Source organism: Nanorana parkeri, unplaced genomic scaffold, assembly GCF_000935625.1.
Source record: "Nanorana parkeri isolate BGI_ZX_2015 unplaced genomic scaffold, ASM93562v1 scaffold79, whole genome shotgun sequence".
Classification (NCBI taxonomy): Eukaryota; Metazoa; Chordata; class Amphibia; order Anura; family Dicroglossidae; genus Nanorana; species Nanorana parkeri.
Genome location: NW_017306347.1, coordinates 692,023 through 714,421, shown reverse-complemented (window position 1 = coordinate 714,421; position 22,399 = coordinate 692,023). Strand labels below are relative to the sequence as shown.

At 47.1% G+C, this 22,399-nt stretch overlaps 1 protein-coding gene across 1 annotated transcript; it reads left to right on the top strand.

Annotated features, from left to right (window-relative positions):
- The first annotated feature begins 410 nt into the window (after positions 1 to 410).
- Positions 411 to 21,078, top strand: PTGER3 (prostaglandin E receptor 3). The gene is made up of 2 exons (XM_018576870.1): positions 411 to 1,286; positions 20,761 to 21,078. Exons 1-2 carry the CDS (start codon positions 450 to 452, stop codon positions 21,043 to 21,045), a joined length of 1,122 nt encoding a protein of 373 aa, XP_018432372.1. The 5' UTR covers positions 411 to 449; the 3' UTR covers positions 21,046 to 21,078.
- Positions 21,079 to 22,399: the final 1,321 nt, after the last annotated feature.

The window sequence follows — 22,399 nt, the reverse complement described above, 5'->3', positions numbered from 1 at the left end:
GGTCGTTCGGAATTCTAACCGTATATTCCCTACACAGCCTCTTCTGTCATAGAAAACCTGCCGACAATTCATTTTAAACAGCTTCACTTCCACTTTAAAGCTTTTATGAGAGTTTAGTGATGGAGTTTCTGCCTTTATCATTCATCACATGCAATCTGCACACTTGTTGGGACTTGCCGGATCCACGTTGGAGGAATTTTGTTGTAGGGATGCCTGTCCCTCACTCCCCCCTTCCCGGGGATCACCGGCTCCTCTTGGCTGTCACTCATGTCCCTGGCTGCTCCATGTATGCCCCGTGCCATGGCAGGCTCCCAGCATGTGAATGGATCTGGCTCCGCCCCCTTCTCCGCTTATAACCTCTCCGATCCCCGGAGCTGCCGGCAGTGCAGCTGGTGTCACCCGGACAGACATGAGCGGGCACCGGACGCAGGAGGGCAGCGCCGGGCACCATGGACAGCAACTCGGCGGGCTGTGACAACTACACCATGTGGGACCCCAACATGTCCAACGTGGTCCGGGAGAGGAGCCGGGCCAACCAGAGCCAGGACTGCGGCGGGTCGGTGTCGGTGGCGTTCCCGCTGTCCATGATGATCACCGGGCTGGTGGGCAATGCCCTGGCCATGTCCCTGATCTACAGGTCGTACCGGCAGAAGGAGAGTAAGAGGAAGCATTCGTTCCTCCTGTGCATCGGATCCCTGGCGCTCACCGACTTCACCGGGCAGCTGCTCACCAGCCCCATCGTCATCTCAGTCTACCTGGCCAACAGGCAGTGGGGCCGGGTGGACCCGTCCGGGCACCTGTGCCAGTTCTTCGGGTTCAGCATGACCATGTTCGGACTGTGCCCCCTATTCATCGCCAGCACCATGGCCAACGAGAGGACCCTGGCCATCCGATCCCCGCACTGGTACTCCAGCCACATGAGGAGCCGGGCCACCGTCACCGTCCTACTGGGCATCTGGGGCGCCGGACTGGGCTTCGCCCTGCTGCCGCTGGCGGGGTTAGGGCAGTACGCCTTGCAGTGGCCGGGCACCTGGTGCTTCATCAGCACGGACCACCATAGCCCCGGCAACGTGGTGTTCGCGGCCACCTTCGCCACGCTGGGGCTCCTGTCACTGGCCACCACCTTCAGCTGCAACCTGGCCACCATCAAAGCCCTGGTGAGCCGCTGCAAGGGACGGAGCTCGGCTTCCAAGACCAGCAAGCAGTGGGAGAGGATCACGATGGAGACCATGTTCCAGCTGATGGGGATCATGTGTGTGCTCTTTGCCTGCTGGTCGCCGCTGCTGGTAGGTGAATGCTGATCCTCCTATTCCATAACTTGTTGCTTTTCTTCTTCTTACAGAATGGACATATTTCTAGAAATGAGAGTTTATGATGGGGGTTGTAGTTCTGCAAAGTCCCCCTATGATCCCAGTGGCGGCAGACTAGGCACTGTTCAGATAAGTGTATGGTGTTGGGGGGAATCTGTCATTTCCATTGGTGTATAGATCAGCTTTGTATTACTTCAGGTCTCAGGAAACAAGTTCCAGACAAGGATCGCTGCCTCTTGTAGTTCCACAACCCGAAAGAATAACAGCACCACCCTCTCTCCCCTATGCAGTTCATTCCATGTAGCAGAAGTGTGCCAGTTCTAGGACAAGAGAGATTGGGGATACAGGACTCAGTGCTGAACAAGAGTTTTAGTGGGCGCATGTGTCGGAGAGGAGTGTGGAGGGTATGACGGGGGGCAGTATGTACAGGAGAGTAGTGTGGAGGGTATGACGGGGCAGTATGTACAGGAGAGTAGTGTGGAGGGTATGATAGTGGGCAGTATGCACAGGAGAGGAGTGTGGAGGGTATGACAGGGGGCAGTATGTACAGGAGAGGAGTGTGGAGTGTATGATAAGGGGCAGTATGCACAGGAGAGGAGTGTGGAGGGTATGACGGGGGCAGTATGTACAGGACAGGAGTGTGGAGGGTATGACAGGGGGCAGTATGTACAGGAGAGGAGTGTGAAGGATATGACGGGGGCAGTATGTACAGGAGAGGAGTGTGGGAGGGTATGACAGGGGGCAGTATGTACAGGACAGGAGTGTGGAGGGTATGACAGGGGGCAGTATGTACAGGAGAGGAGTGTGGAGGGTATGACGGGGGGCAGTATGTACAGGAGAGGAGTGTGGAGGGTATGACGGGGGGCAGTATGTACAGGAGAGGAGTGTGGAGGGTATGACAGGGGGCAGTATGTACAGGAGAGGAGTGTGGAGGGTATGACAGGGGGCAGTATGTACAGGAGAGGAGTGTGGAGGGTATGACAGGGGGCAGTATGTACAGGAGAGGAGTGTGGAGGGTATGACAGGGGGCAGTATGTACAGGAGAGGAGTGTGGAGGGTATGACAGGGGGCAGTATGTACAGGAGAGGAGTGTGGAGGGTATGACAGGGGGCAGTATGTACAGGAGAGGAGTGTGGAGGGTATGACAGGGGGCAGTATGTACAGGAGAGGAGTGTGGAGGGTATGACAGGGGGCAGTATGTACAGGAGAGGAGTGTGGAGGGTATGACAGGGGGCAGTATGTACAGGAGAGGAGTGTGGAGGGTATGACAGGGGGCAGTATGTACAGGAGAGGAGTGTGGAGGGTATGACAGGGGGCAGTATGTACAGGAGAGGAGTGTGGAGGGTATGACAGGGGGCAGTATGTACAGGAGAGGAGTGTGGAGGGTATGACAGGGGGCAGTATGTACAGGACAGGAGTGTGGAGGGGATGACAGGGGGCAGTATGTACAGGGGAGGAGTGGGGAGGGTATGACAGGGGGCAGTATGTACAGGGGAGGAGTGGGGAGGGTATGACAGGGGGCAGTATGTACAGGGGAGGAGTGGGGAGGGTATGACAGGGGGCAGTATGTACAGGGGAGGAGTGGGGAGGGTATGACAGGGGGCAGTATGTACAGGGGAGGAGTGGGGAGGGTATGACAGGGGGCAGTATGTACAGGGGAGGAGTGGGGAGGGTATGACAGGGGGCAGTATGTACAGGGGAGGAGTGGGGAGGGTATGACAGGGGGCAGTATGTACAGGGGAGGAGTGGGGAGGGTATGACAGGGGGCAGTATGTACAGGGGAGGAGTGGGGAGGGTATGACAGGGGGCAGTATGTACAGGGGAGGAGTGGGGAGGGTATGACAGGGGGCAGTATGTACAGGGGAGGAGTGGGGAGGGTATGACAGGGGGCAGTATGTACAGGGGAGGAGTGGGGAGGGTATGACAGGGGGCAGTATGTACAGGGGAGGAGTGGGGAGGGTATGACAGGGGGCAGTATGTACAGGGGAGGAGTGGGGAGGGTATGACAGGGGGCAGTATGTACAGGGGAGGAGTGGGGAGGGTATGACAGGGGGCAGTATGTACAGGGGAGGAGTGGGGAGGGTATGACAGGGGGCAGTATGTACAGGGGAGGAGTGGGGAGGGTATGACAGGGGGCAGTATGTACAGGGGAGGAGTGGGGAGGGTATGACAGGGGGCAGTATGTACAGGGGAGGAGTGGGGAGGGTATGACAGGGGGCAGTATGTACAGGGGAGGAGTGGGGAGGGTATGACAGGGGGCAGTATGTACAGGGGAGGAGTGGGGAGGGTATGACAGGGGGCAGTATGTACAGGGGAGGAGTGGGGAGGGTATGACAGGGGGCAGTATGTACAGGGGAGGAGTGGGGAGGGTATGACAGGGGGCAGTATGTACAGGGGAGGAGTGGGGAGGGTATGACAGGGGGCAGTATGTACAGGGGAGGAGTGGGGAGGGTATGACAGGGGGCAGTATGTACAGGGGAGGAGTGGGGAGGGTATGACAGGGGGCAGTATGTACAGGGGAGGAGTGGGGAGGGTATGACAGGGGGCAGTATGTACAGGGGAGGAGTGGGGAGGGTATGACAGGGGGCAGTATGTACAGGGGAGGAGTGGGGAGGGTATGACAGGGGGCAGTATGTACAGGGGAGGAGTGGGGAGGGTATGACAGGGGGCAGTATGTACAGGGGAGGAGTGGGGAGGGTATGACAGGGGGCAGTATGTACAGGGGAGGAGTGGGGAGGGTATGACAGGGGGCAGTATGTACAGGGGAGGAGTGGGGAGGGTATGACAGGGGGCAGTATGTACAGGGGAGGAGTGGGGAGGGTATGACAGGGGGCAGTATGTACAGGGGAGGAGTGGGGAGGGTATGACAGGGGGCAGTATGTACAGGGGAGGAGTGGGGAGGGTATGACAGGGGGCAGTATGTACAGGGGAGGAGTGGGGAGGGTATGACAGGGGGCAGTATGTACAGGGGAGGAGTGGGGAGGGTATGACAGGGGGCAGTATGTACAGGGGAGGAGTGGGGAGGGTATGACAGGGGGCAGTATGTACAGGGGAGGAGTGGGGAGGGTATGACAGGGGGCAGTATGTACAGGGGAGGAGTGGGGAGGGTATGACAGGGGGCAGTATGTACAGGGGAGGAGTGGGGAGGGTATGACAGGGGGCAGTATGTACAGGGGAGGAGTGGGGAGGGTATGACAGGGGGCAGTATGTACAGGGGAGGAGTGGGGAGGGTATGACAGGGGGCAGTATGTACAGGGGAGGAGTGGGGAGGGTATGACAGGGGGCAGTATGTACAGGAGAGGAGTGTGGAGGGTATGACAGGGGGCACCACACATGCAGTCCATGATTACGTCCTCCAGCTCCATAACTGATGGTCCATACCTGGGGCTGGAGGAACAGTCTGCAGGAGCCAGAGCATTGCACCCACGATCCACGAATCACAGTTGCAATGCTTTGCAGGCTTCAGCGCAATACATAAATAAATGTACATTTTGTATCTTTCTATGTGTGCACGTATTCATTGTTTGCAAATATAGAATATGCCTTTAATAGAAACGTGCGCCCGCCGTGTGTATTAGCTGTCAGGGGTGGAGCGGGCGCAGACAGACTTCCACTGACTCCCAGTTAAGCACGGCAGCCAGGTTTAGGAGATCAGCTGATTTGCATACTCTCCGTCCTCCTGCCCGCAGAAACATTGGCATCAGTTATATTCAGAGATCTGAACGTCTCTGTTGTTAGGAAATATAGAAACAATTTTCTTAGAAAAACACACCAAACATAAATAGAAATGACGTCTGCGCCACAACTCATCCATCTCACTCATCCATCTCACTCATCATCTACAAATAATCTTGTCACTGTCAGCAGATTTCACTCTAACACCCGAGTATCATAGTCATCTAGTGGTGCCAGTGCACCCCGAGTCACTGACTTCAGATCAGGAGTTGTGCATTTGCTGCGTCTTCACTGTCCGCATGCTTTGTTCTAGGTCAGTGAGTCAGAAGGTTGTGCAATCAGAAGATCAGGGATGACTGCCAGGCAATTAGCATTTGCGAAAGGAAAGGAAGGACGTTATGGCAGTGTCTGTATATTTTCATTGGAATTAGGGTTAGTTTAGGAGGTTAGGATAAGTTTTGGGGGGTTGGAATAAGATCAGGGGCAGGAAATTTAGAGTATTTTTTTTCCACAAACACATTATACAGTCCTAGTGCTTGTAGTGTTTTTTTTCTTTCTTTTTTTCTTTCTTTTTTTCTTTCTTTCTTTCTTTCTCTTTTTCCTTTCTTTTCTCTCTTTTCTTTCTTCTCTCCTTTCTTTCCTTCTTTCTTTCTCTCTCTTTTTCCTTTCCTTTCTTTTCTTTCTTCTTTATTTATTGTTTTCTCCCTCTTTCCTTCTTTCTCTCTCTTTACTTATTCATCTCTCCCTCTCTCTCTCTCTCTCCCTCTCTCTCTCTCTCTCTCCATGAGCTGTAAGCCATAATCATCACAATGATGACAAATCACGGCTTGAATTATCTTGCTTTGCATGTAATGAGTCTATCTCATATATTAGTTTCACCTTTTAAGTTGCATTAGTGAAATAAATGAACTTTGCACAATATTCTAATTATTCGAGTTTCACCTGTATACAGCTTCTCAATGACAAGTGGCATGAGCACCATTTAGATTCATAGGCAAGTTGTATGATTTAAGCTGAAGGCACTGGATCAGGAACTTGCAAACTCTTCAGCTGGGACGTGCACAGCAGAGACAATCACAATGACAGAAAAACAAACAAATGGAATTAAAAAGTGACCCTGCTCTATTATTTGACTGTGTATCTAGTGTATTTTTGTTATTGAGGGTTTAGTTACTGTATACTTCAAAGCGGAACCCAAGGAATTATATATTTTTTTAAAACTTACATTAAGCCAGCTTGGTTACATGTAATTAGCTATGTGTCACATCCGGAGGGTTGCTGGGGATGCCGAAATTTACTGTGGTAGTCTGTGTTACATACAGCCAGCATTGTCCTATTCTGGGTGCTGCAGTTACCATTTGCATACTAAACACAGGGAACCGCTCGCTCCCATACCTTCACCATTCTGCAAACGTCTTGTATTTTTATACAAGGTGTTCTCTGATTGGATGTGGTGGTGATCGTGGTATCATCCAACTCTCCCTCGTCCAATCAGAGTCATGAAAAAAAAGAAATGCAAGACGTTTGCTGAATGGTGGAGGTATGAGAGCAATCTACTCCCTGTGTTTAGTATACAGACCACAAGTCACTTCAGCAGCACCCGGAACAGGCAAGCGCATGTCACACAGACTAATACATAGATTTTGGCATCCCCGGCATCCCTCCAGATGTGACATATGGATAATTACATGTAAGCAAGCTGTCCCAATGTAAGTTTAGAAAAGTAGAGAATTCCTGGGGGTCTACTGTACGAAACCCTCAATAAAAAAAATCAGTAGATGCTAAGAAAAATAATAGAGCAGGATCACTTTTTTATTTTTATATTACATTTATTACTTTTATTTCAAGTTCCTGATCCAGTGTGCTCACCTTCAGCTTAAAATGTGCAACTTGTCTACAATTCTAATGGGTTCACACCTAGGCGTACAGAATATGCGCGTTTCGGGCCACGCGTTTATACCGCGATTTGCGGTAAAAAAAGCGCGACAAACGCGCGTTTCCGAGGGCTACCTGGCTGTATCCCAATGGAAACGCGCGGCAAATACGCCACAAAGAAGCTCCTGTACTTCTTTGGGCGTTTTGCAGTGTGTTCCTACGCGTTGTAAAACGCCCAGGTGGCAATCATTGGTTTTCATATGTTGAGCGTTTTACAGAGCGTAGGAACAGAGCGTAGTAAAACGCCCAGGTGTGAACCAGGCCTCAAGGCCTGGTTCACACCAAGCGCGGAGCAGGTGCAGAGCAGATGCAGACCGGATCAAAACTGCGTCCAATGTATTCCAATGGTATTTTTTGCTCAAGTTCACATCGCAGTTCCAGAGCAGGTGAAAAAACTGCAGCACGCCCTATTTTACCTGCTCTGGAACTGCTCTGGAACGCATGCAAACGCATCAAAAACGCATGCAGATGCCTGGAACGCAATGAAAGCCCATGTTAAAGAATTTTTTTTGTATTTTTTTTGACCAAAAACGGCCCGGAACGCATCAAAAACGTGGCACAACCCACTGCACTGGGTGTGCAGAAACCTGCGCAGATCTGCTCTGCATTTGGTGTGAACAAGGCCTAAAGGGTGCTCATGTCACTTGTCAGTGAAAAGCTGCAAATATTGGGCAGGTGATCATCTATTCCCCACGTATACTGTCTGTAACTAAACCCTCACTATAAATTATCGCAAAATTATCGCGATACAAAGCAAAATAATAGGACAGGATCACTTTTTTATTTGCATTTTTGTTACTTTTTGTGCTGTGTGCATCCAGTTCCTGATTCAGTATGCGTGTCTGTGCATGCCACTATATATGCCGGCATCCGGACTACAAGTCCCAAGATTCTCCTGGGTGGTGATGAGATGGAAGCTGAGGCTGGATGTGTTGGAGATCTGTGATTAGGCACCTAATATTTGGGATCGCTCACTAAGTTTGTTTTTTGGACATCCGCAGCAGCAAACCAGATGAGAAAAAAAAAAAACTGCCAGCAGAGGAAGGTTAGATCCCCGATTAGCTTTTTTTTTTTCCGAAAGTCTTCAGGGCGGTCATGTGACCTGAAGGATCCACTTCCTCCTCCGGTAAGGAGTGCAAGAAGGCAACTTTGTGTTTGCTTCCTCCTCTTTGGCGCTAGGCTCTCCTAAATGATTTACAAAGCGTTGCTGATGTCGGCCCTGACCTCCACGTCATTGGGGCCTAGGGTTGCCACCTTTTCTTCAAGCGAAACCCGAACACTCAAGTGACGCGCAGACATTTTTTAGGGAAGAATGAGTCGGTGCTTATTCATATGTAAATTACTCCGCCCATTCATATATAAATATCACAGTTGAGACTATTTTCAGTGGGGGTCCACTAGCCCCTATCTTAATTTTGGTTGCCCCTGTCTTCCTGAGATCTTGTGTCCGGGTTTCTGTTGCCATGAAACCCGGACACAGCATTCAAAACCCGAACTGTCCAGGTGAATCCCGGACAGGTGGCAACCCTATTGGGGCCACTGTTGTCGAGCTTTTTGTTTACTCAGCATTGCTTCTCTCCCAATACAGGTCTATGGGAATGCACAGGCAGCTTAAAACAAATCAACTGACCAACTGCACCTGCCATGAATTCTAAATGATCTTAGAAGTGTCAGAGGGGAATTGATCAAAACTGGAGCAGTTGCCCAGGGCAACCCATCAGCATCTCTCTTCAGTTTGCTCAGTTGGGATTGGAAAATGAGAGATAGAAGCTGATTGACGAGGAAGCATGGAGACGGCTTCTCTGCTAACCAGGAAGTCAGGTGGCGAGTCGGGAAGATGGCCAATAAGGAAGCCATACAGCGAGTCATTAACCACTCCCCTCGGCCTCCTGATTGGCCAGAGAGCCAGCTCCATGCTTCCTCGTCACCTGGTGATGAGGAAGAATAGAGACGGCTCCCTTGCTAATCAGGAAGCCAAGTGGCGAGTCTTTACCCGCCACCTGGCTTCCTTAATGGGACTTCCGGTATTCGGTATCGGCGAGTACTCGATACTGAAAAACTGGTATTGGTGCATCCCTAGTATTAAATTGTGTCTATATGCACTAAAATGATTGTAGGTGTATTTTTAACTGAAAATTTGGGTTTGGCTGTTGATTACTATCATGTGACAAAAAAAATTGCAGTTTTGGCCGCCATTTTATTCCACAGGTCTCTGCTTTCAGAAACTGCATAGCTCTGTGGGGGGAGGGGGGGCACTCACAGGCAGTTCTTATTTCGAATATTTCAGGCCTGTTGTGTTTGGTTCAGCACAGACGGCTCTCTCAGATACTTTTGTGCCCCTTGCCTGTTATTATCTGTCATTTCCAGACAAGAATCTCTCTCCTCCATACATAATCCGGCTTTTTACTAATGAGCGGGTTTGGTTGCAGAGGGCGCAGGCTCCGGAAATGTCAGACGGATTTTGGGTGCGATGTTACTTTCCTATTATTTCAACTGTGAAATAGAAACAAAATCGAACAACTCGCTTGGCTCGCAGGCAGCACTGCGTACAAAAGAGTAATAGCCTAAAGTAGAATTACAACCAGCAGCAGATGTGATACAATGATGGTCATGAGCACTCGTTTATTCTGCGTTATTGTGAGCTGCAGCATGCCGGCGCTGAAGGTTATAATTCACAAATCAGCTCCTGGCAGCTGGAGGTTAAAGGGAACATCTAGAAATGTTAATTCTGTCAAAAGCTGGCCATACACCTTACAACCATCGCGCGACATTCGTTGTAAGGTAATTAAAATCTCATACGATCTGCCCATCTTGGACAGGCAGATTGTACTTGCAATCATCGCAAGCCCTCCCCGCTGAGGGGCGGACTTCCGATGATTCCAATGCTGAGCGGGCAGTGTGCGCTAGCGCACACAGGCCCGTTTGGCATTTGTCTTCCGAGCACGCCACTAATCTTAGGATTTTCGGCAGGTTTTTGAGCGTGCTCGGAAGGCAAAAGATGTGCGACAGTACAGTAGAAACGGTCAAGCAAAACAAATGACAAACGCACTGAACAATTTGTCACCAACTACACAGTAAGGTGCACACGAAATGGGCTTCAAACAGTAAACAGTAGATAGGTATCATGGCACACTCACAAGTCAGCATGTAAAAAAACTTGTCTCACCACTAAGGTTAATAACAGAGGTTTGGATACACGTCTTCTGCAGAAAATGTGAAAGCCGCACAGCCGCGCCAAGGCACCTCTTATAGTGCGGTCCTAACTCTAAACTATGAGAGTCTCCATCTTGGAGTGTTCCTGTGCCTTTAAGGAGGTTGGGCTTCCTCCTGACAAACCTGCACCCAGTTTGAAATCTTCTGCCCCCATGTGCTCCAAGATGGAGACTCTCATAGTTTAGAGTTAGGACCGCACTATAAGAGGTGCCTTGGCGCGGCTGTGCGGCTTTCGCATTTTCTGCAGAAGACGTGTATCCAAACCTCTGTTATTAACCTTAGTGGTGAGACAAGTTTTTTTACATGCTGACTTGTGAGTGTGCCATGATACCTTTCTACTGAGTACAGTAGAAACGGTCGCACGCCTTCTATACACCTGCCGATTATCGTACGATCGCGGGATCACGCGCGATTATCGTACGATAATCAGCAGGTGTATGGGCACCTTAAGACAGGGGTGGGGAACCTCAGTCCCTCCAGCTGCGGTGAAACTACAAATCCCATGAGTCATTGCAAGATTCTCACAGCCACAGGCATGACTCTCTTAAAGTAATCTTTTTGGTCTAGGGTCTCAAATATCAAACATATACTGACCTGATCCTCTGTCCGGCGGCGGCGACCGCTCAGCTCTTTCCAGCACCTTTCCGGCTCTGGCACGTCCCTCGACGTCCTCACATCTAATACAAGTCAATGGACTTGTATTACACGTCCATGACATCGCTGGAGCCCGGTGAAGAAGAGGTTGCGGAGACCAGTCTAGCAGCCAGGAGGGGCCGATGATCAGCTGGGTATATCTTTGTTATTTTAGACCCTAGATGAAAAAGAGCACTTGCAGTGCCGGAGTAGCCTCCCCGCAGGGGTTAGCCTCCTCAATGCCCAGAGTACTTCTTTAACACACACCGCTACAATGACTTACATGTAGCTGATCTCTTTCACAACTGTATATATAAAGGAAGTCAGAGTGGTGTAACCCTTTAAGATAACCTATGGAAATTACGCAAATGACAATCGTGTTTTTTCCCCTCCGTGCCATCGGCTTCTTTCATTCTGCTGTATCAGCGTTCCGCAGTGCATGAGACATAACCGTGAGACATACCGTCACTCCTCTCAAATACACCGCAATCAGGCTTATCTTATAAAGCTATTTGTGGAATCTGTGACTTAGAAGGGAGATCTTATCAGAGGATGTCAGAGGCCGACAAGTTAATTTTGTCTTAGAAAGCAACTTTTTACCATCATTAGTTCAACAGAAAAAGAGGAATTAAAGTGACACTAAACTCAGGCGTTAATCCTGAAAAATGCTTAACTATGAACAACAATGTATCTTATTTGTGTGTCACTCGGCTGTAGATCCTCCAATCATCTCTGAATTGGTGCTGACACTGTCCTTCCTTCTGGAGGGGGGCTACTTTTGTTACCCATGGTCCCTGTGTGTGTTGTAAAGTAGTCACTGCTCCATTCTCGTTCCTGTGATGGACTACAATCTCAATACAAATTAGTAAACTAAACATGAGATTGTAGTTGATCACAGGAGTGAGCTCGGAGCGGTGACTACATTACAACACACACAGGGAACACAAGTAGCCCCCCTCCAGAAGGAAGGACAGTGCCAGCACCAATTCAGAGATGATTGGAGGATCTGCAGCCGACTGATACACAAATAGGATACACTATAGTTAATAGTTAAGGTACTTAAATGTTTTTTTCAGTTTTAACTCCGTAGTTTAGTGTCACCTTAGGCCTCATTCACACAGCTTAGAGTCGGCCCGTACAGATCCATGCAGCGTGCATGGCCGTATCGGGCCGTTCCCGGGAAGAACAGGTGCTGCATGTGATTGTACGCAGCAGCCTGTTCTTCCCTATGAGAGGACACGGCCGTACACTGTTGTACGCTCGCCCGAGCTCCACATCCATGCGGGTGTCTACTCGGACGCAGTCAGGGTGGATCCTGTCTGCCTCAGAGCACAAACACCCGCACCTGCATGGATGTGCATGGATGAGCATACAGTGCATACGGCAGCATCCTCTCATAGGGAAGAACAGGCTGCTGCGTACAATAACACGCAGCACCTGTCCTTCCAGGGAACGGCCATGCACGCCGCACGGATCTGTACGGGCCGACTCTAAGCTGTGTGAATGGGGCCTTAGAGCTGAAGTTTAATCTGCTTACATTTAGCCTTCCCTGGTTCCTCCTTCCTCACCTTCATCAACATGCTAGACATTTTTTTAATTCTATACTTTATTTGAGACTCGGCAATGTCATAATTGGGACTCTGTGCTCCCCTGTGCAGTACAAGCAGATCATGGCTGGGTGCTGTATTGCTTCTGTGAATGCTATGTACAGCACAGGGACTGTGAATGGATGACACGTCCGTGTCGGTGGAGCCACGCACAGCCGCACCACCAAGAACCCCGAAAATCAGGTATGTAGGGGGCGGGCGATGTGAACATGTTTCATGTGACACCCTGAATATGGATGTACCATAAAGCATGCTATAAAAAGTAAACTTAGCCTATAAAGAAGAACTCCATATTGTAACAAAATTAACTCATACAATGGGGCTACCCCCGCACTGCAAGGGTTACCTGCTCATTTATCTCTAGGGGCTGGAACAAAGAAGAAATACTCACCCGACCCTCGATCCCCGCAGCCTTTTCTCCCCTGGACTCTGGTGATCTAAGCCCCGCTGACATCATCACGTCTAATATAATCCATTCGCCTGTATTAGACGTGAGGGTGCAGATGGACATACCACAGACGGAGAGGTGGACGGCCACTGCTCCAGGATCGAAGGTTGGGCGAGTATATCTCCTTTAATTGAGTCCCTGGAGACGAATGAGCTACCCCCCGCACTGCAAGGGTTAATTTTTCTTGAGAACTATGTGGGCTACTGTTGCTGGCCTCCTTTTAAAAATGCCAGTTGCCTGGCTGTATCAGGCTTTAATACTTCTGGATCTCTATCCATAGACAAGCATGCAATAAGTTGGATCACAACATCTGATCTAAATCTGTAGACACGGACTTAGACATTATAACATTACAGGAGGACCTGGATAAAATAGGGGAGTGGGCATTAATGTGGCAGATGAGGTTTAATGTCGATAAATGCAAAGTAATGCACTTTGGAATTAAAAATAAACAAATGGGTTATACAATTATGGGTATGCCGCTGGGGAAGTCAGAAATGGAGAAGGATTTGGGGGTCATTGTAGACCACAAACTGAAAGGTAGTTTGCAGTGCCAGGCTGCTGTAAACAAAGCTAGCAGGGTTTTGTCCTGTATTAAGAAGGGGATGTATTGCAGGGACAAGTCTATAATTTTGCCACTTTATAGATCATTGGTTCGACCTCATCTGGAGTACGCGGTGCAGTTCTGGTCACCAGTACTAAGAAAAGATGTCCTTGAGCTGGAAAAGGTCCAGCGGAGGGCAACCAAACTAATTAGGGGTATGGAGGACCAGAGGTACGAGACGAGGCTACTAAATTTAAACATGTTCACATTAGAGGTGAGGAGATTAAGGGGGGATATGATCTCCATGTACAAAATGTTCAATGGTGAAAGCAACATTAGCGACAAACTATTTAAAATTAACTCCATTACAAAAACTAGAGGCCACCACCTAAAATTGGTGGGAAAAAAATTCCAGCACACGTGGCGAAGGGGGTTCTTCACAGTAAGATCAGTTAGGGTCTGGAACTCACTGCCACAGGCGTTGATTTCAGCTAAAAGTGTGGAATTGTTCAAGAAACTTTTGGACGATTTCCTAAGGAACCGTAATATACAGGGGTACAGGTACGCCTAAGAATGAGATCCTATAGGTTGGACTTGATGGACTAATGTCTTTATTCAACCTCAAATACTATGTAACTGCGTAACTATGAATCCATGTCCTGGGTCATTACAGAGAACATACTGAAGCTTCTGGATCAGCATGACAGACAGACAGCAGGTCGACAGTGGAAGCCTCAATATCCTCTCAGTATCAGGTTTTCGTATCTTAAAGTCGAATAACTCACCAGCTGCAATGATAGAACAAGATGAGCTCCTTATAATGACCAGATTAGCTGTAGGACAATTACTGCTCATTGAGTGCGGCCATGATGCCGGGCGGGTGGGGGTTAGCTTGATAGATTGCCAATGCACTTCGAGGACAGTCGGCAGTGCTGTAATGTGGAGACACTTTAAGAAAAAGTTCTAGAATCTAGATGGTGATTCCCTTGAAGCCAAAATTCCTGCATCTCATAATCCACTTTCTGAATACTTGCAGCTTATGACCTGTTATTATAACCCGCCCTAAGGTGCGCCGTATGCCTGTAACTGGAGAGCGGCATCACTTTATAATAACCTCACGTCCTTAGCCGTGTCCCTTTCTGAGGATCCTGGTCACCGCAGTGCACTCTACTCTGAATAAATCTTCTTTACACTTCATTGGAATCTAATATCCATTACACAGAGTGCTGCAGCAGAATAGTGTGTTCATATACGTTGGTGGGGGAAAAATAATCAATAATCGCTCAAAGGATCCTTTCTATGTAGAGGAGAAGATCTGCGAGCGCTGTGTACATGATGTGTAATGTAGAGCAACTCATTATTCCCAAATCGTCTAATAGGCAATAAATTAAAGGCTCGGGTTAAAGGTAAATTGTTGGCTTTTAGAGATTAAAAAGAGCAACATCACATCCTATTTATTTCTTAGCCATGTCGGTGAATGTATAGGCTGCATCCTCAGTGATGTCATCACTCTCTAGTGAATGGATAGGCTGCATCCTCAGTGATGTCATCACTCTCTAGTGAATGGATAGGCTGCATCCTCAGTGATGTCATCACTCTCTAGTGAATGGATAGGCTGCATTCTCAGTGATGTCACCGGTCTCTAGTGAATGGATAGGCTGCATTCTCAGTGATGTCACCGGTCTCTAGTGAATGGATAGGTTGCATTCTTAGTGATGTCACCGGTCTCTAGTGAATGGATAGGCTACATTCTCAGTGATATCACCCATCTCTAGTGAATGGATAGGCTACATTCTCAGTGCTGTCACCACTCTCTAGTGAATGGATAAGCTGCATTCTTAGTGATGTCACCGGTCTCTAGTGAATGGATAGGCTACATTCTCAGTGATATCACCCATCTCTAGTGAATGGATAGGCTACATTCTCAGTGCTGTCACCACTCTCTAGTGAATGGATAGGCTACATTCTCAGTGATGTCACCGGTCTCTAGTGAATGGATAGGCTACATTCTCAGTGCTGTCACCGATCTCTAGTGAATGGATAGGTTACATTCTCAGGGATGTCACCGGTCTCTAGTGAATGGATACGCTGCATTCTTAGTGATGTCACCGATCTCTAGTGAATGGATAGGCTACATTCTCAGTGCTGTCACCACTCTCTAGTGAATGGATAGGCTACATTCTCAGTGATGTCACCGGACTCTAGTGAATGGATAGGCTGCATTCTCAGTGATGTCACCGGTCTCTAGTGAATGGATAGGATGCATTCTCAGTGATGTCAATGTCTGTATTGATTGGATGATTGTGATCTTAAAAGGAACCTGTCAAGCGACAAATATGGAAACGTTCATTAATGAATTGTTGCAGGTGCAGGATTTGGGTTTCTTTTACCTACTGAATCATGTTTTTGTACTCTAATATTTACTTGGCTGCATCTTTCCATGTCATTAGTTGACTAGGTAGTGTAGCCAGGGTCAGGATGACAAGTTCAAGCTTGCCAAATAAGCTTCGGAGGTCAACTTATTATTTTTTAAAGTTGATATGTTTGTCATCGTTTGGAAGGGGGTTCACTTCTCTGATTCGCTTACACTTCATTTGAGCTTGAGCTATGGAGCTCTGTAATCAGCAGGCTTTTCCGGTAAAGAATGATATTTTTTTATTATTAGGCTTAAAACCTAAAGCAAATTTATACACACAGTACATTGAAAACATATATTCTGTCTGAGTATATGTAAGGCGGTGTTGGCCGAAACTGGCCTGCAACTCTGAACATAAAAGATGATTCCCAAACGTATATATTCGGTGTATTTAAAGGGTCTTTTACTGCGATTCATCATCAAAATGGAATTTAAAGTGTCACCGTCATCAAAAAATGGGCAATAGGGAAAAAAATCTTCAGCATCCAATACACATGCGGTTGTGTTGGTTGCCCGCATTCTCCACTGTGTACCCACCCACCACTATGTCACTACTATGCCATTACTATGTCCAGAGCTGTTGTGATAGAGTGGATGGCAGGTGGAACCCCAGCACACAGCAGGGGATGCAGGGACACTTCCAGGTTTGCTGGATGCTGAAGATTTCATTGGCTGCTGAAGCTCTGGAGAGTGACTATCAGAGATTAGCAAGTATTTTGTACTATTTTATGCTTTTCTTTTTTTTCCTTTTAACTGTCATACACTTGCTACGCACTTTCAGAATATTCGGATCCAATTCTCTCCGGGAACTGCTGTATTTACTTTCAAAGTTATTTTCTTGCCTGGCACAGTCGTGTTCCGGGCCCGACTGGGTACAGAATGGTAGACAAATATGTAAATACATTCCTGTGACATCAGAAGGCCACGGCAGAGCGCCGGACTGGAATTTTTCATTGGGGGAAAAGAATGCGGCTTGCATCAGAGAGGGGACAATAGATGAGAGGAAAGAAAAGGGAAATAGCTGCTTTACAGGTTATAGATTTACAGAGAGATAGATTAGATTGTAAATCCTATATACAGATTGCCAACTGAAACATGTGACATACAGTGAAACAGGGCTCTGCGTCGCTTATTAGTAAAAGGGACGGGAGATTTTGGTTTGGGTGGCAATAACATTGTGAGTGTCTTATTTTTAGCAGCTGCTTTATAGCTACACATTCAAGGGATTCTGGGAAAATGCAATTGTGATGAATTTGTAGATTTATCCTCCTGCAGGAGAGTGGTGTGGCTTCACAACACGTAGGGATTCTATGTAACAACAACTCAGCACAGTGGTGTAATGGTTAGCACTTCTGCCTTGCAGCACTTGGGGTCCCCAGTTCATATCCCAGTCAGGACACTATCCGCAAGGAGTTTGCATGTTCTCACTGTGCTTGCTTGTATTTCCTCCCACACTCCATAGACATGCTGGAAGGTTAATTGGCTCCTGTCTAAATTGGCCCTGTATGTATGCATGTGAGACAGGGACTGTGGCTTGTGGTGTGACTCCACAACACGTAGGGGGTCTATGTAACAACAACTCAGCACAGTGGTGTAGTGGTTAGCACTTCTGCCTCGCTGCACTGGGGGTCCCCAAATCATATCCAGTCAGGACACTATCCGCAAGGAGTTTGCATGTTCTCCCTGTGCTTGCAAGTTTCCTCATAGAATATGGTAGATCCGATTGCACTCCTGACCAGAAAACCCCAAAGTGTAAATACCAGTAATAATAATTCAACAAGTTATTTACCCTGAAGATCTCTGTGAATGTTCACTATGCGAATAGAGGCAAAGCAAATGTTATTTTATATATTTTCTTTTCACGCCAAATGTAACATTTGGAAAATACCACATTATGGCCACTAGATGGAGCTGAGGGGCATAAGAAATGAGCATTCATAGACACGATTTCCATGAAGCAAGAAACCAGAAGTGCGGCTTCCACTGTCCATATCAGAATCAATTAGCAAAGATTTGGGAGTTTCTAAAGTAGTACAAAAATAAGAGTGTATATGTGTCAATGGAAGGAGTTAGGATTGAAAGCCTTGAAGGGAAGCATGGAGCCCCGAAGCATTGTGTATGTGATATGAAGAAATGAATAATCTTTGTTTGACTTATAACATGAGGCACGTCATTCTTCTTTTCAAAGCAAAACAGTTCAAGAAAAAATAATTTGGGCTTTAGATCTACTTTAAGGGTCCATTTAAACTGTAGCGTTGGGCCATGTTCACGGGTTCAGGGTGTCAAATTGTAGTGTGCAGTTCCATGTGGTGGCGTGTTGTATTGCCATTCATTTGAATGGCACCCCAATGCACTTGCTGGTGGCTTTGCGTTGCAGTGCAGTGTGCTGTATTGCAATACCGTGTGATGCATTGCCATGCAGTAAAAAAATAATGCATGCATTAGTTTTTTTTACCGCAACATGGTTTTGCAATGAAAAGGGAGGAGCATTGCAATGAAAAGGCAGGAGCAACGGAGAACCCTTGCAGTGGGACTACACTCGCATTTCAAGGATTAAGTGCTCATTTTGTCTAGGTGCTAAAATAAAGTTATACTTACCTGAACATCGCAGCCAACTGGCTGCTAGACCGGTCCTTCCAGCCTCTCTCCCACTCTTCTGCAGCGATGGTATGTCCCTCGGCATCCTCACGTCCAGTACACTCTATAGGATGACTCACGGTACCTTAGACCGCTGAAGCAGAGGGGGAGTCACCGGTCTAGCAGCCAGCCAGCCGGCTGTGAGGTTCAGGTGTTATTTTTTCACCTAGACGAAAACCGGCAATTTGACCCTGCCAGCGCGGGGGAAGCCTCACTGCAAGGGCTAAGAAAAGTTTTACTTACTTAAAATCCAAGTTATTAATCCCCAACAAATAGCACCTCTGGCCTGCAACATGCGAGTAATTGCAATTTATTATACACAGTGTCCCTGCCAACAAAGCATGAAGCAGTGGGACGTGTAGCGTGTTCTTTTTCCTCTGACACATTTTTACTGGAAACATAAAGCCCATGTTAGAAGTCTGCAGGCCGATCTTCAGAATTCCATTACTGGGGATTAGGTCTCAAGTGCGACATTGTATCCGGCTCACAGATGAATCGGGAATACTTTCCCACATGTGTTTATAGAACAGCTTTCTACGAAGCCATACATCATCTTTATGGGCTTGTGACTGTGTATATGTATAGGTCTGCGTGTGTATGTATGAGCACATAATTAAACCTCAAGCTCCGGTCACAAGCGAGTTATATTTGGCTGATGATTTAAAAGCAGAAGTGTAAAGCGGATCAGCTGTAAGAAAGTCGTTTTGAATTATAGTGTTTATATAGCAAGGAAAAAGTTAACGGTGAATCTGTTACATGTGAGAAAAGATGACCGTGTAGTAGGGTAGACTTTCACACTGACAGTGCCAAGTAGTAGGCAGCGGAAAAACAGCCGTTTTATGTGACGCATACACTATATTGCCAAAAGTATTGGGACGCCGGCCTTTACACACACACATGAACTTTTTGTAGTTTAGAATAAAAATGTTGTTCGAGACGATTAATGTTGCACTATATTTAAAATAATGATTACATTGTGAAAGAATGACTAGTATTGACAGTCTGGACATTTCAAGGCTCCTGTAAGGTGTGCCATAGGACAGGCAGCACATGCCAAGTAGGGGGAGTAGAGAGAAGTGTCAATCTGGCTTCTAATTATTTAGCCGGACAGAGCCCTCCCCCCCCCTTCCACCTTTTGGAGGCAACCTCTTCTGTTAGTATAGAGAGCAGCAGAGGATGTCAATTCTGTATCTGCAATGATTCATATTGTCTGGCAGCAAGATAAGATTCCTGCTGGTGCCTTCCATCATCTTTTATTAAATCAACAGTTATTTTCAAATGGAACTGTGAGCAAAATACAAAAAAATACATGCCTGATTCATTCGGGGTCCCCCCCCCATAATAATAGTTGTATTACCTCTCCCTGCCAGTAGTTCTGTAATTTTTTCACTTCCTGTAATAGGGTGACAACGCTGTTCATTCTACAGGGACTTCACCATCCAGACAGGGTAGTCTAAGGTTTAAATGGACTTTAAACAATTTGCAAAGCCTTTCACCCTGTGAAATTCTGTGAACGTTCGTTTTGTGCGAATAGAGACAAAAATTAATGTTCTTAGTATATTTTCTTTCCAGGTCGAATGTAACATTAGGAAAATAACATGTTATGGCCACTAGATGGAGCTGAGGAGCATAGGAAAGAAGTATTCATTTTCTATGCTCCTCAGCTTCATCTAGTGGCCATAATGAGGTATTTTCAGAATTTTACTTTTGACCTGCAAAGAATATATACAAAAAATTTTTGTTTTCAGCCTCAGTGGTGAGATGCAAAAAAACATACAAATGAGTGAAAGCAATATTTTATTTTAGCACAATATGACAATTGTTTATGATACTGCTAAATACATTATATGTCAATATATGATACTACTAACAAACTAAATATCATCATTCGTTTATTGTTTACAGCTGCTTTTGCATGTTGCCATGTTGGAACTGTAGGTGTAGCTTTGTCTATGGAAGGCAGTTTGGTCTACAAAATGCTTCTCTAGCAGCTCTTACCTTGCCTTGTCATTCCATAGGTTGCTAGACTGGCGCCCAGAGGAGGCCCCTAGTCCATGCTAGAGAAATCCACGCACGGGTACCAGCTCGGAGTCCAGCTTTCTTCTAACCCTCACCTGATGAAGGAGGATCACTTAATCCCCCCAAAACACATGTTTATTATTTTAACTCTTATGATGAATAGGAATTGATCTCCACTTCCAAGCATACACCTTTCACGCTCTTCACTCTACCAATTGTAGTCTACGATTCCAAGGTGGCAATGTGCAAAATATGACGACTTTCCATTCCAAATTGCTGTTAATACCAAAAAATAATACTGTCTGTTTTTCGTCTCTCTACAGGTGATTATGCTAAAAATGATCTTCAATCATACCTCAGTTGAACGCTGCAGGCCACCGTTGGCCCTGCTAAGCCCAGGGGTGCAAAAAGACTGTAACTTCTTTCTGACGGCCATCCGCCTGGCCTCCCTCAACCAAATACTTGACCCTTGGGTCTACCTCTTGCTGCGGCAAATTCTGCTCCGAAAGTTTTGCCAGGTAGCGAACGCCGTGTCAAACTGCTCCACTGACGCCCACAAAGATCAGCCTATCATATTAACCACAGACGTGAAAAAGCCAGAGGGCTGACACATATTTATGGAGGCCCTTTGCATGCCGAAAAGAAAAATAATAATTTAAAGGGTAAATTCACCCCAAAATTGATGTAATAGGTGCAGATTGAGGTTGACGGGTTGAATCGGATTTGGGAGCCAAGAGTTATGCCATTATATCAGGTCCCTCTCTCGCAGGGAAAGGAACTCCAGAAGGGAGAGATCTACATTAGGTTCCTCAACTTCACCCACCTGCTGCAGCCCACCTAACAATTCCACCCACCTGCTCCAGCACACCCAGCAACTCCCCCCACCTGCTGCGGTCCATCCGACAATTCTACCCACCTGCTGTCGTCCACCCAAAAACTCTACCCACCCGCTGCGCTCCACCCAACAACCCTACCCATCTCCTGTGCTCAACCCAACAACTCTACACACCTGCTCCGGACCACCCAACAACTCTACCCACCTGCTGTGGTCCACCCAACAACTCTACCCACCTACTGTGGTCCATCCAACAACTCTACCCACCTGCTGTTGTCCACCCAACAACTCTAGCCACCTGCTGTGGTCCACCCAACAACTCTACTCATATGCTGTGGCCCACCCACCTATTGCCACCTGTCTTGATGCTGCACTTAGTTTCCACACCCCACCAGCTCTACTCACCTACCAGAGTTGATTCATTCAGTGCTTGGAGAAATTTGCATTTTGCTTCTCAAACCAAGTCTTTGAAGCTTTTTTTGAAGGCTGTGAAATGCAGTGTTCGAATGTACAGTTGCATGTTATAGAGCAGTACACATTTGTGCTTACTGTTCCTTTTGCAATGCTTTGCTATTATTCCTATATACGAGGAAATGTGAATGCATCTCCAACATGTCTCAAAGTAATCTCAGGCTGATCTTAAATGCAAGCCATTTTTCTACGTTTGACTTGAATGTGAAGGGGTACATTAGCATTCATGCTGGCCATACAATCATGTGGCAATTTGTTGGCATCCCTAGATGACTGAAAATAGGGTAAACATGGATTGAGGGGATCTCAATGCCACTTGAAAAGGATTTTTTGATCGCCTTGCACCCTAGTTTTGATCATCTGGTCACATGAAACCCGGAAACCTCCAGGATTGAAACCTAACTGAAAATAACATAATGTTCTCATATATATGGTCAGCTTGGATTTGGGCCCAGGTTTAAGTTGGCCAAACATGTTATACTCTAATTGTGCAATCTGCTTTGGAGATACTAATAACTGCAAGGGCCTACCTGATTGTAAGCTGAATGGATCCATTGTAGCTGGGAACACTCACAGACATTAAAATTGCCAGATCCTGAGGTCATCATCTCAAGTATATGGTTAACTCCCAAGCAATTTAACAAACTAATGGCTGA

What these genes read in the sequence shown, in the direction of transcription:
- PTGER3 (XM_018576870.1), top strand. Translation starts at nt 450, where the DNA reads ATGGACAGCAACTCGGCGGGCTGTGACAACTACACCATGTGGGACCCC. An exon ending in CCTGCTGGTCGCCGCTGCTG is followed by an intron (nt 1,287 to 20,760) that starts GTAGGTGAATGC and finishes GTCTCTCTACAG; the next exon opens with GTGATTATGCTAAAAATGAT.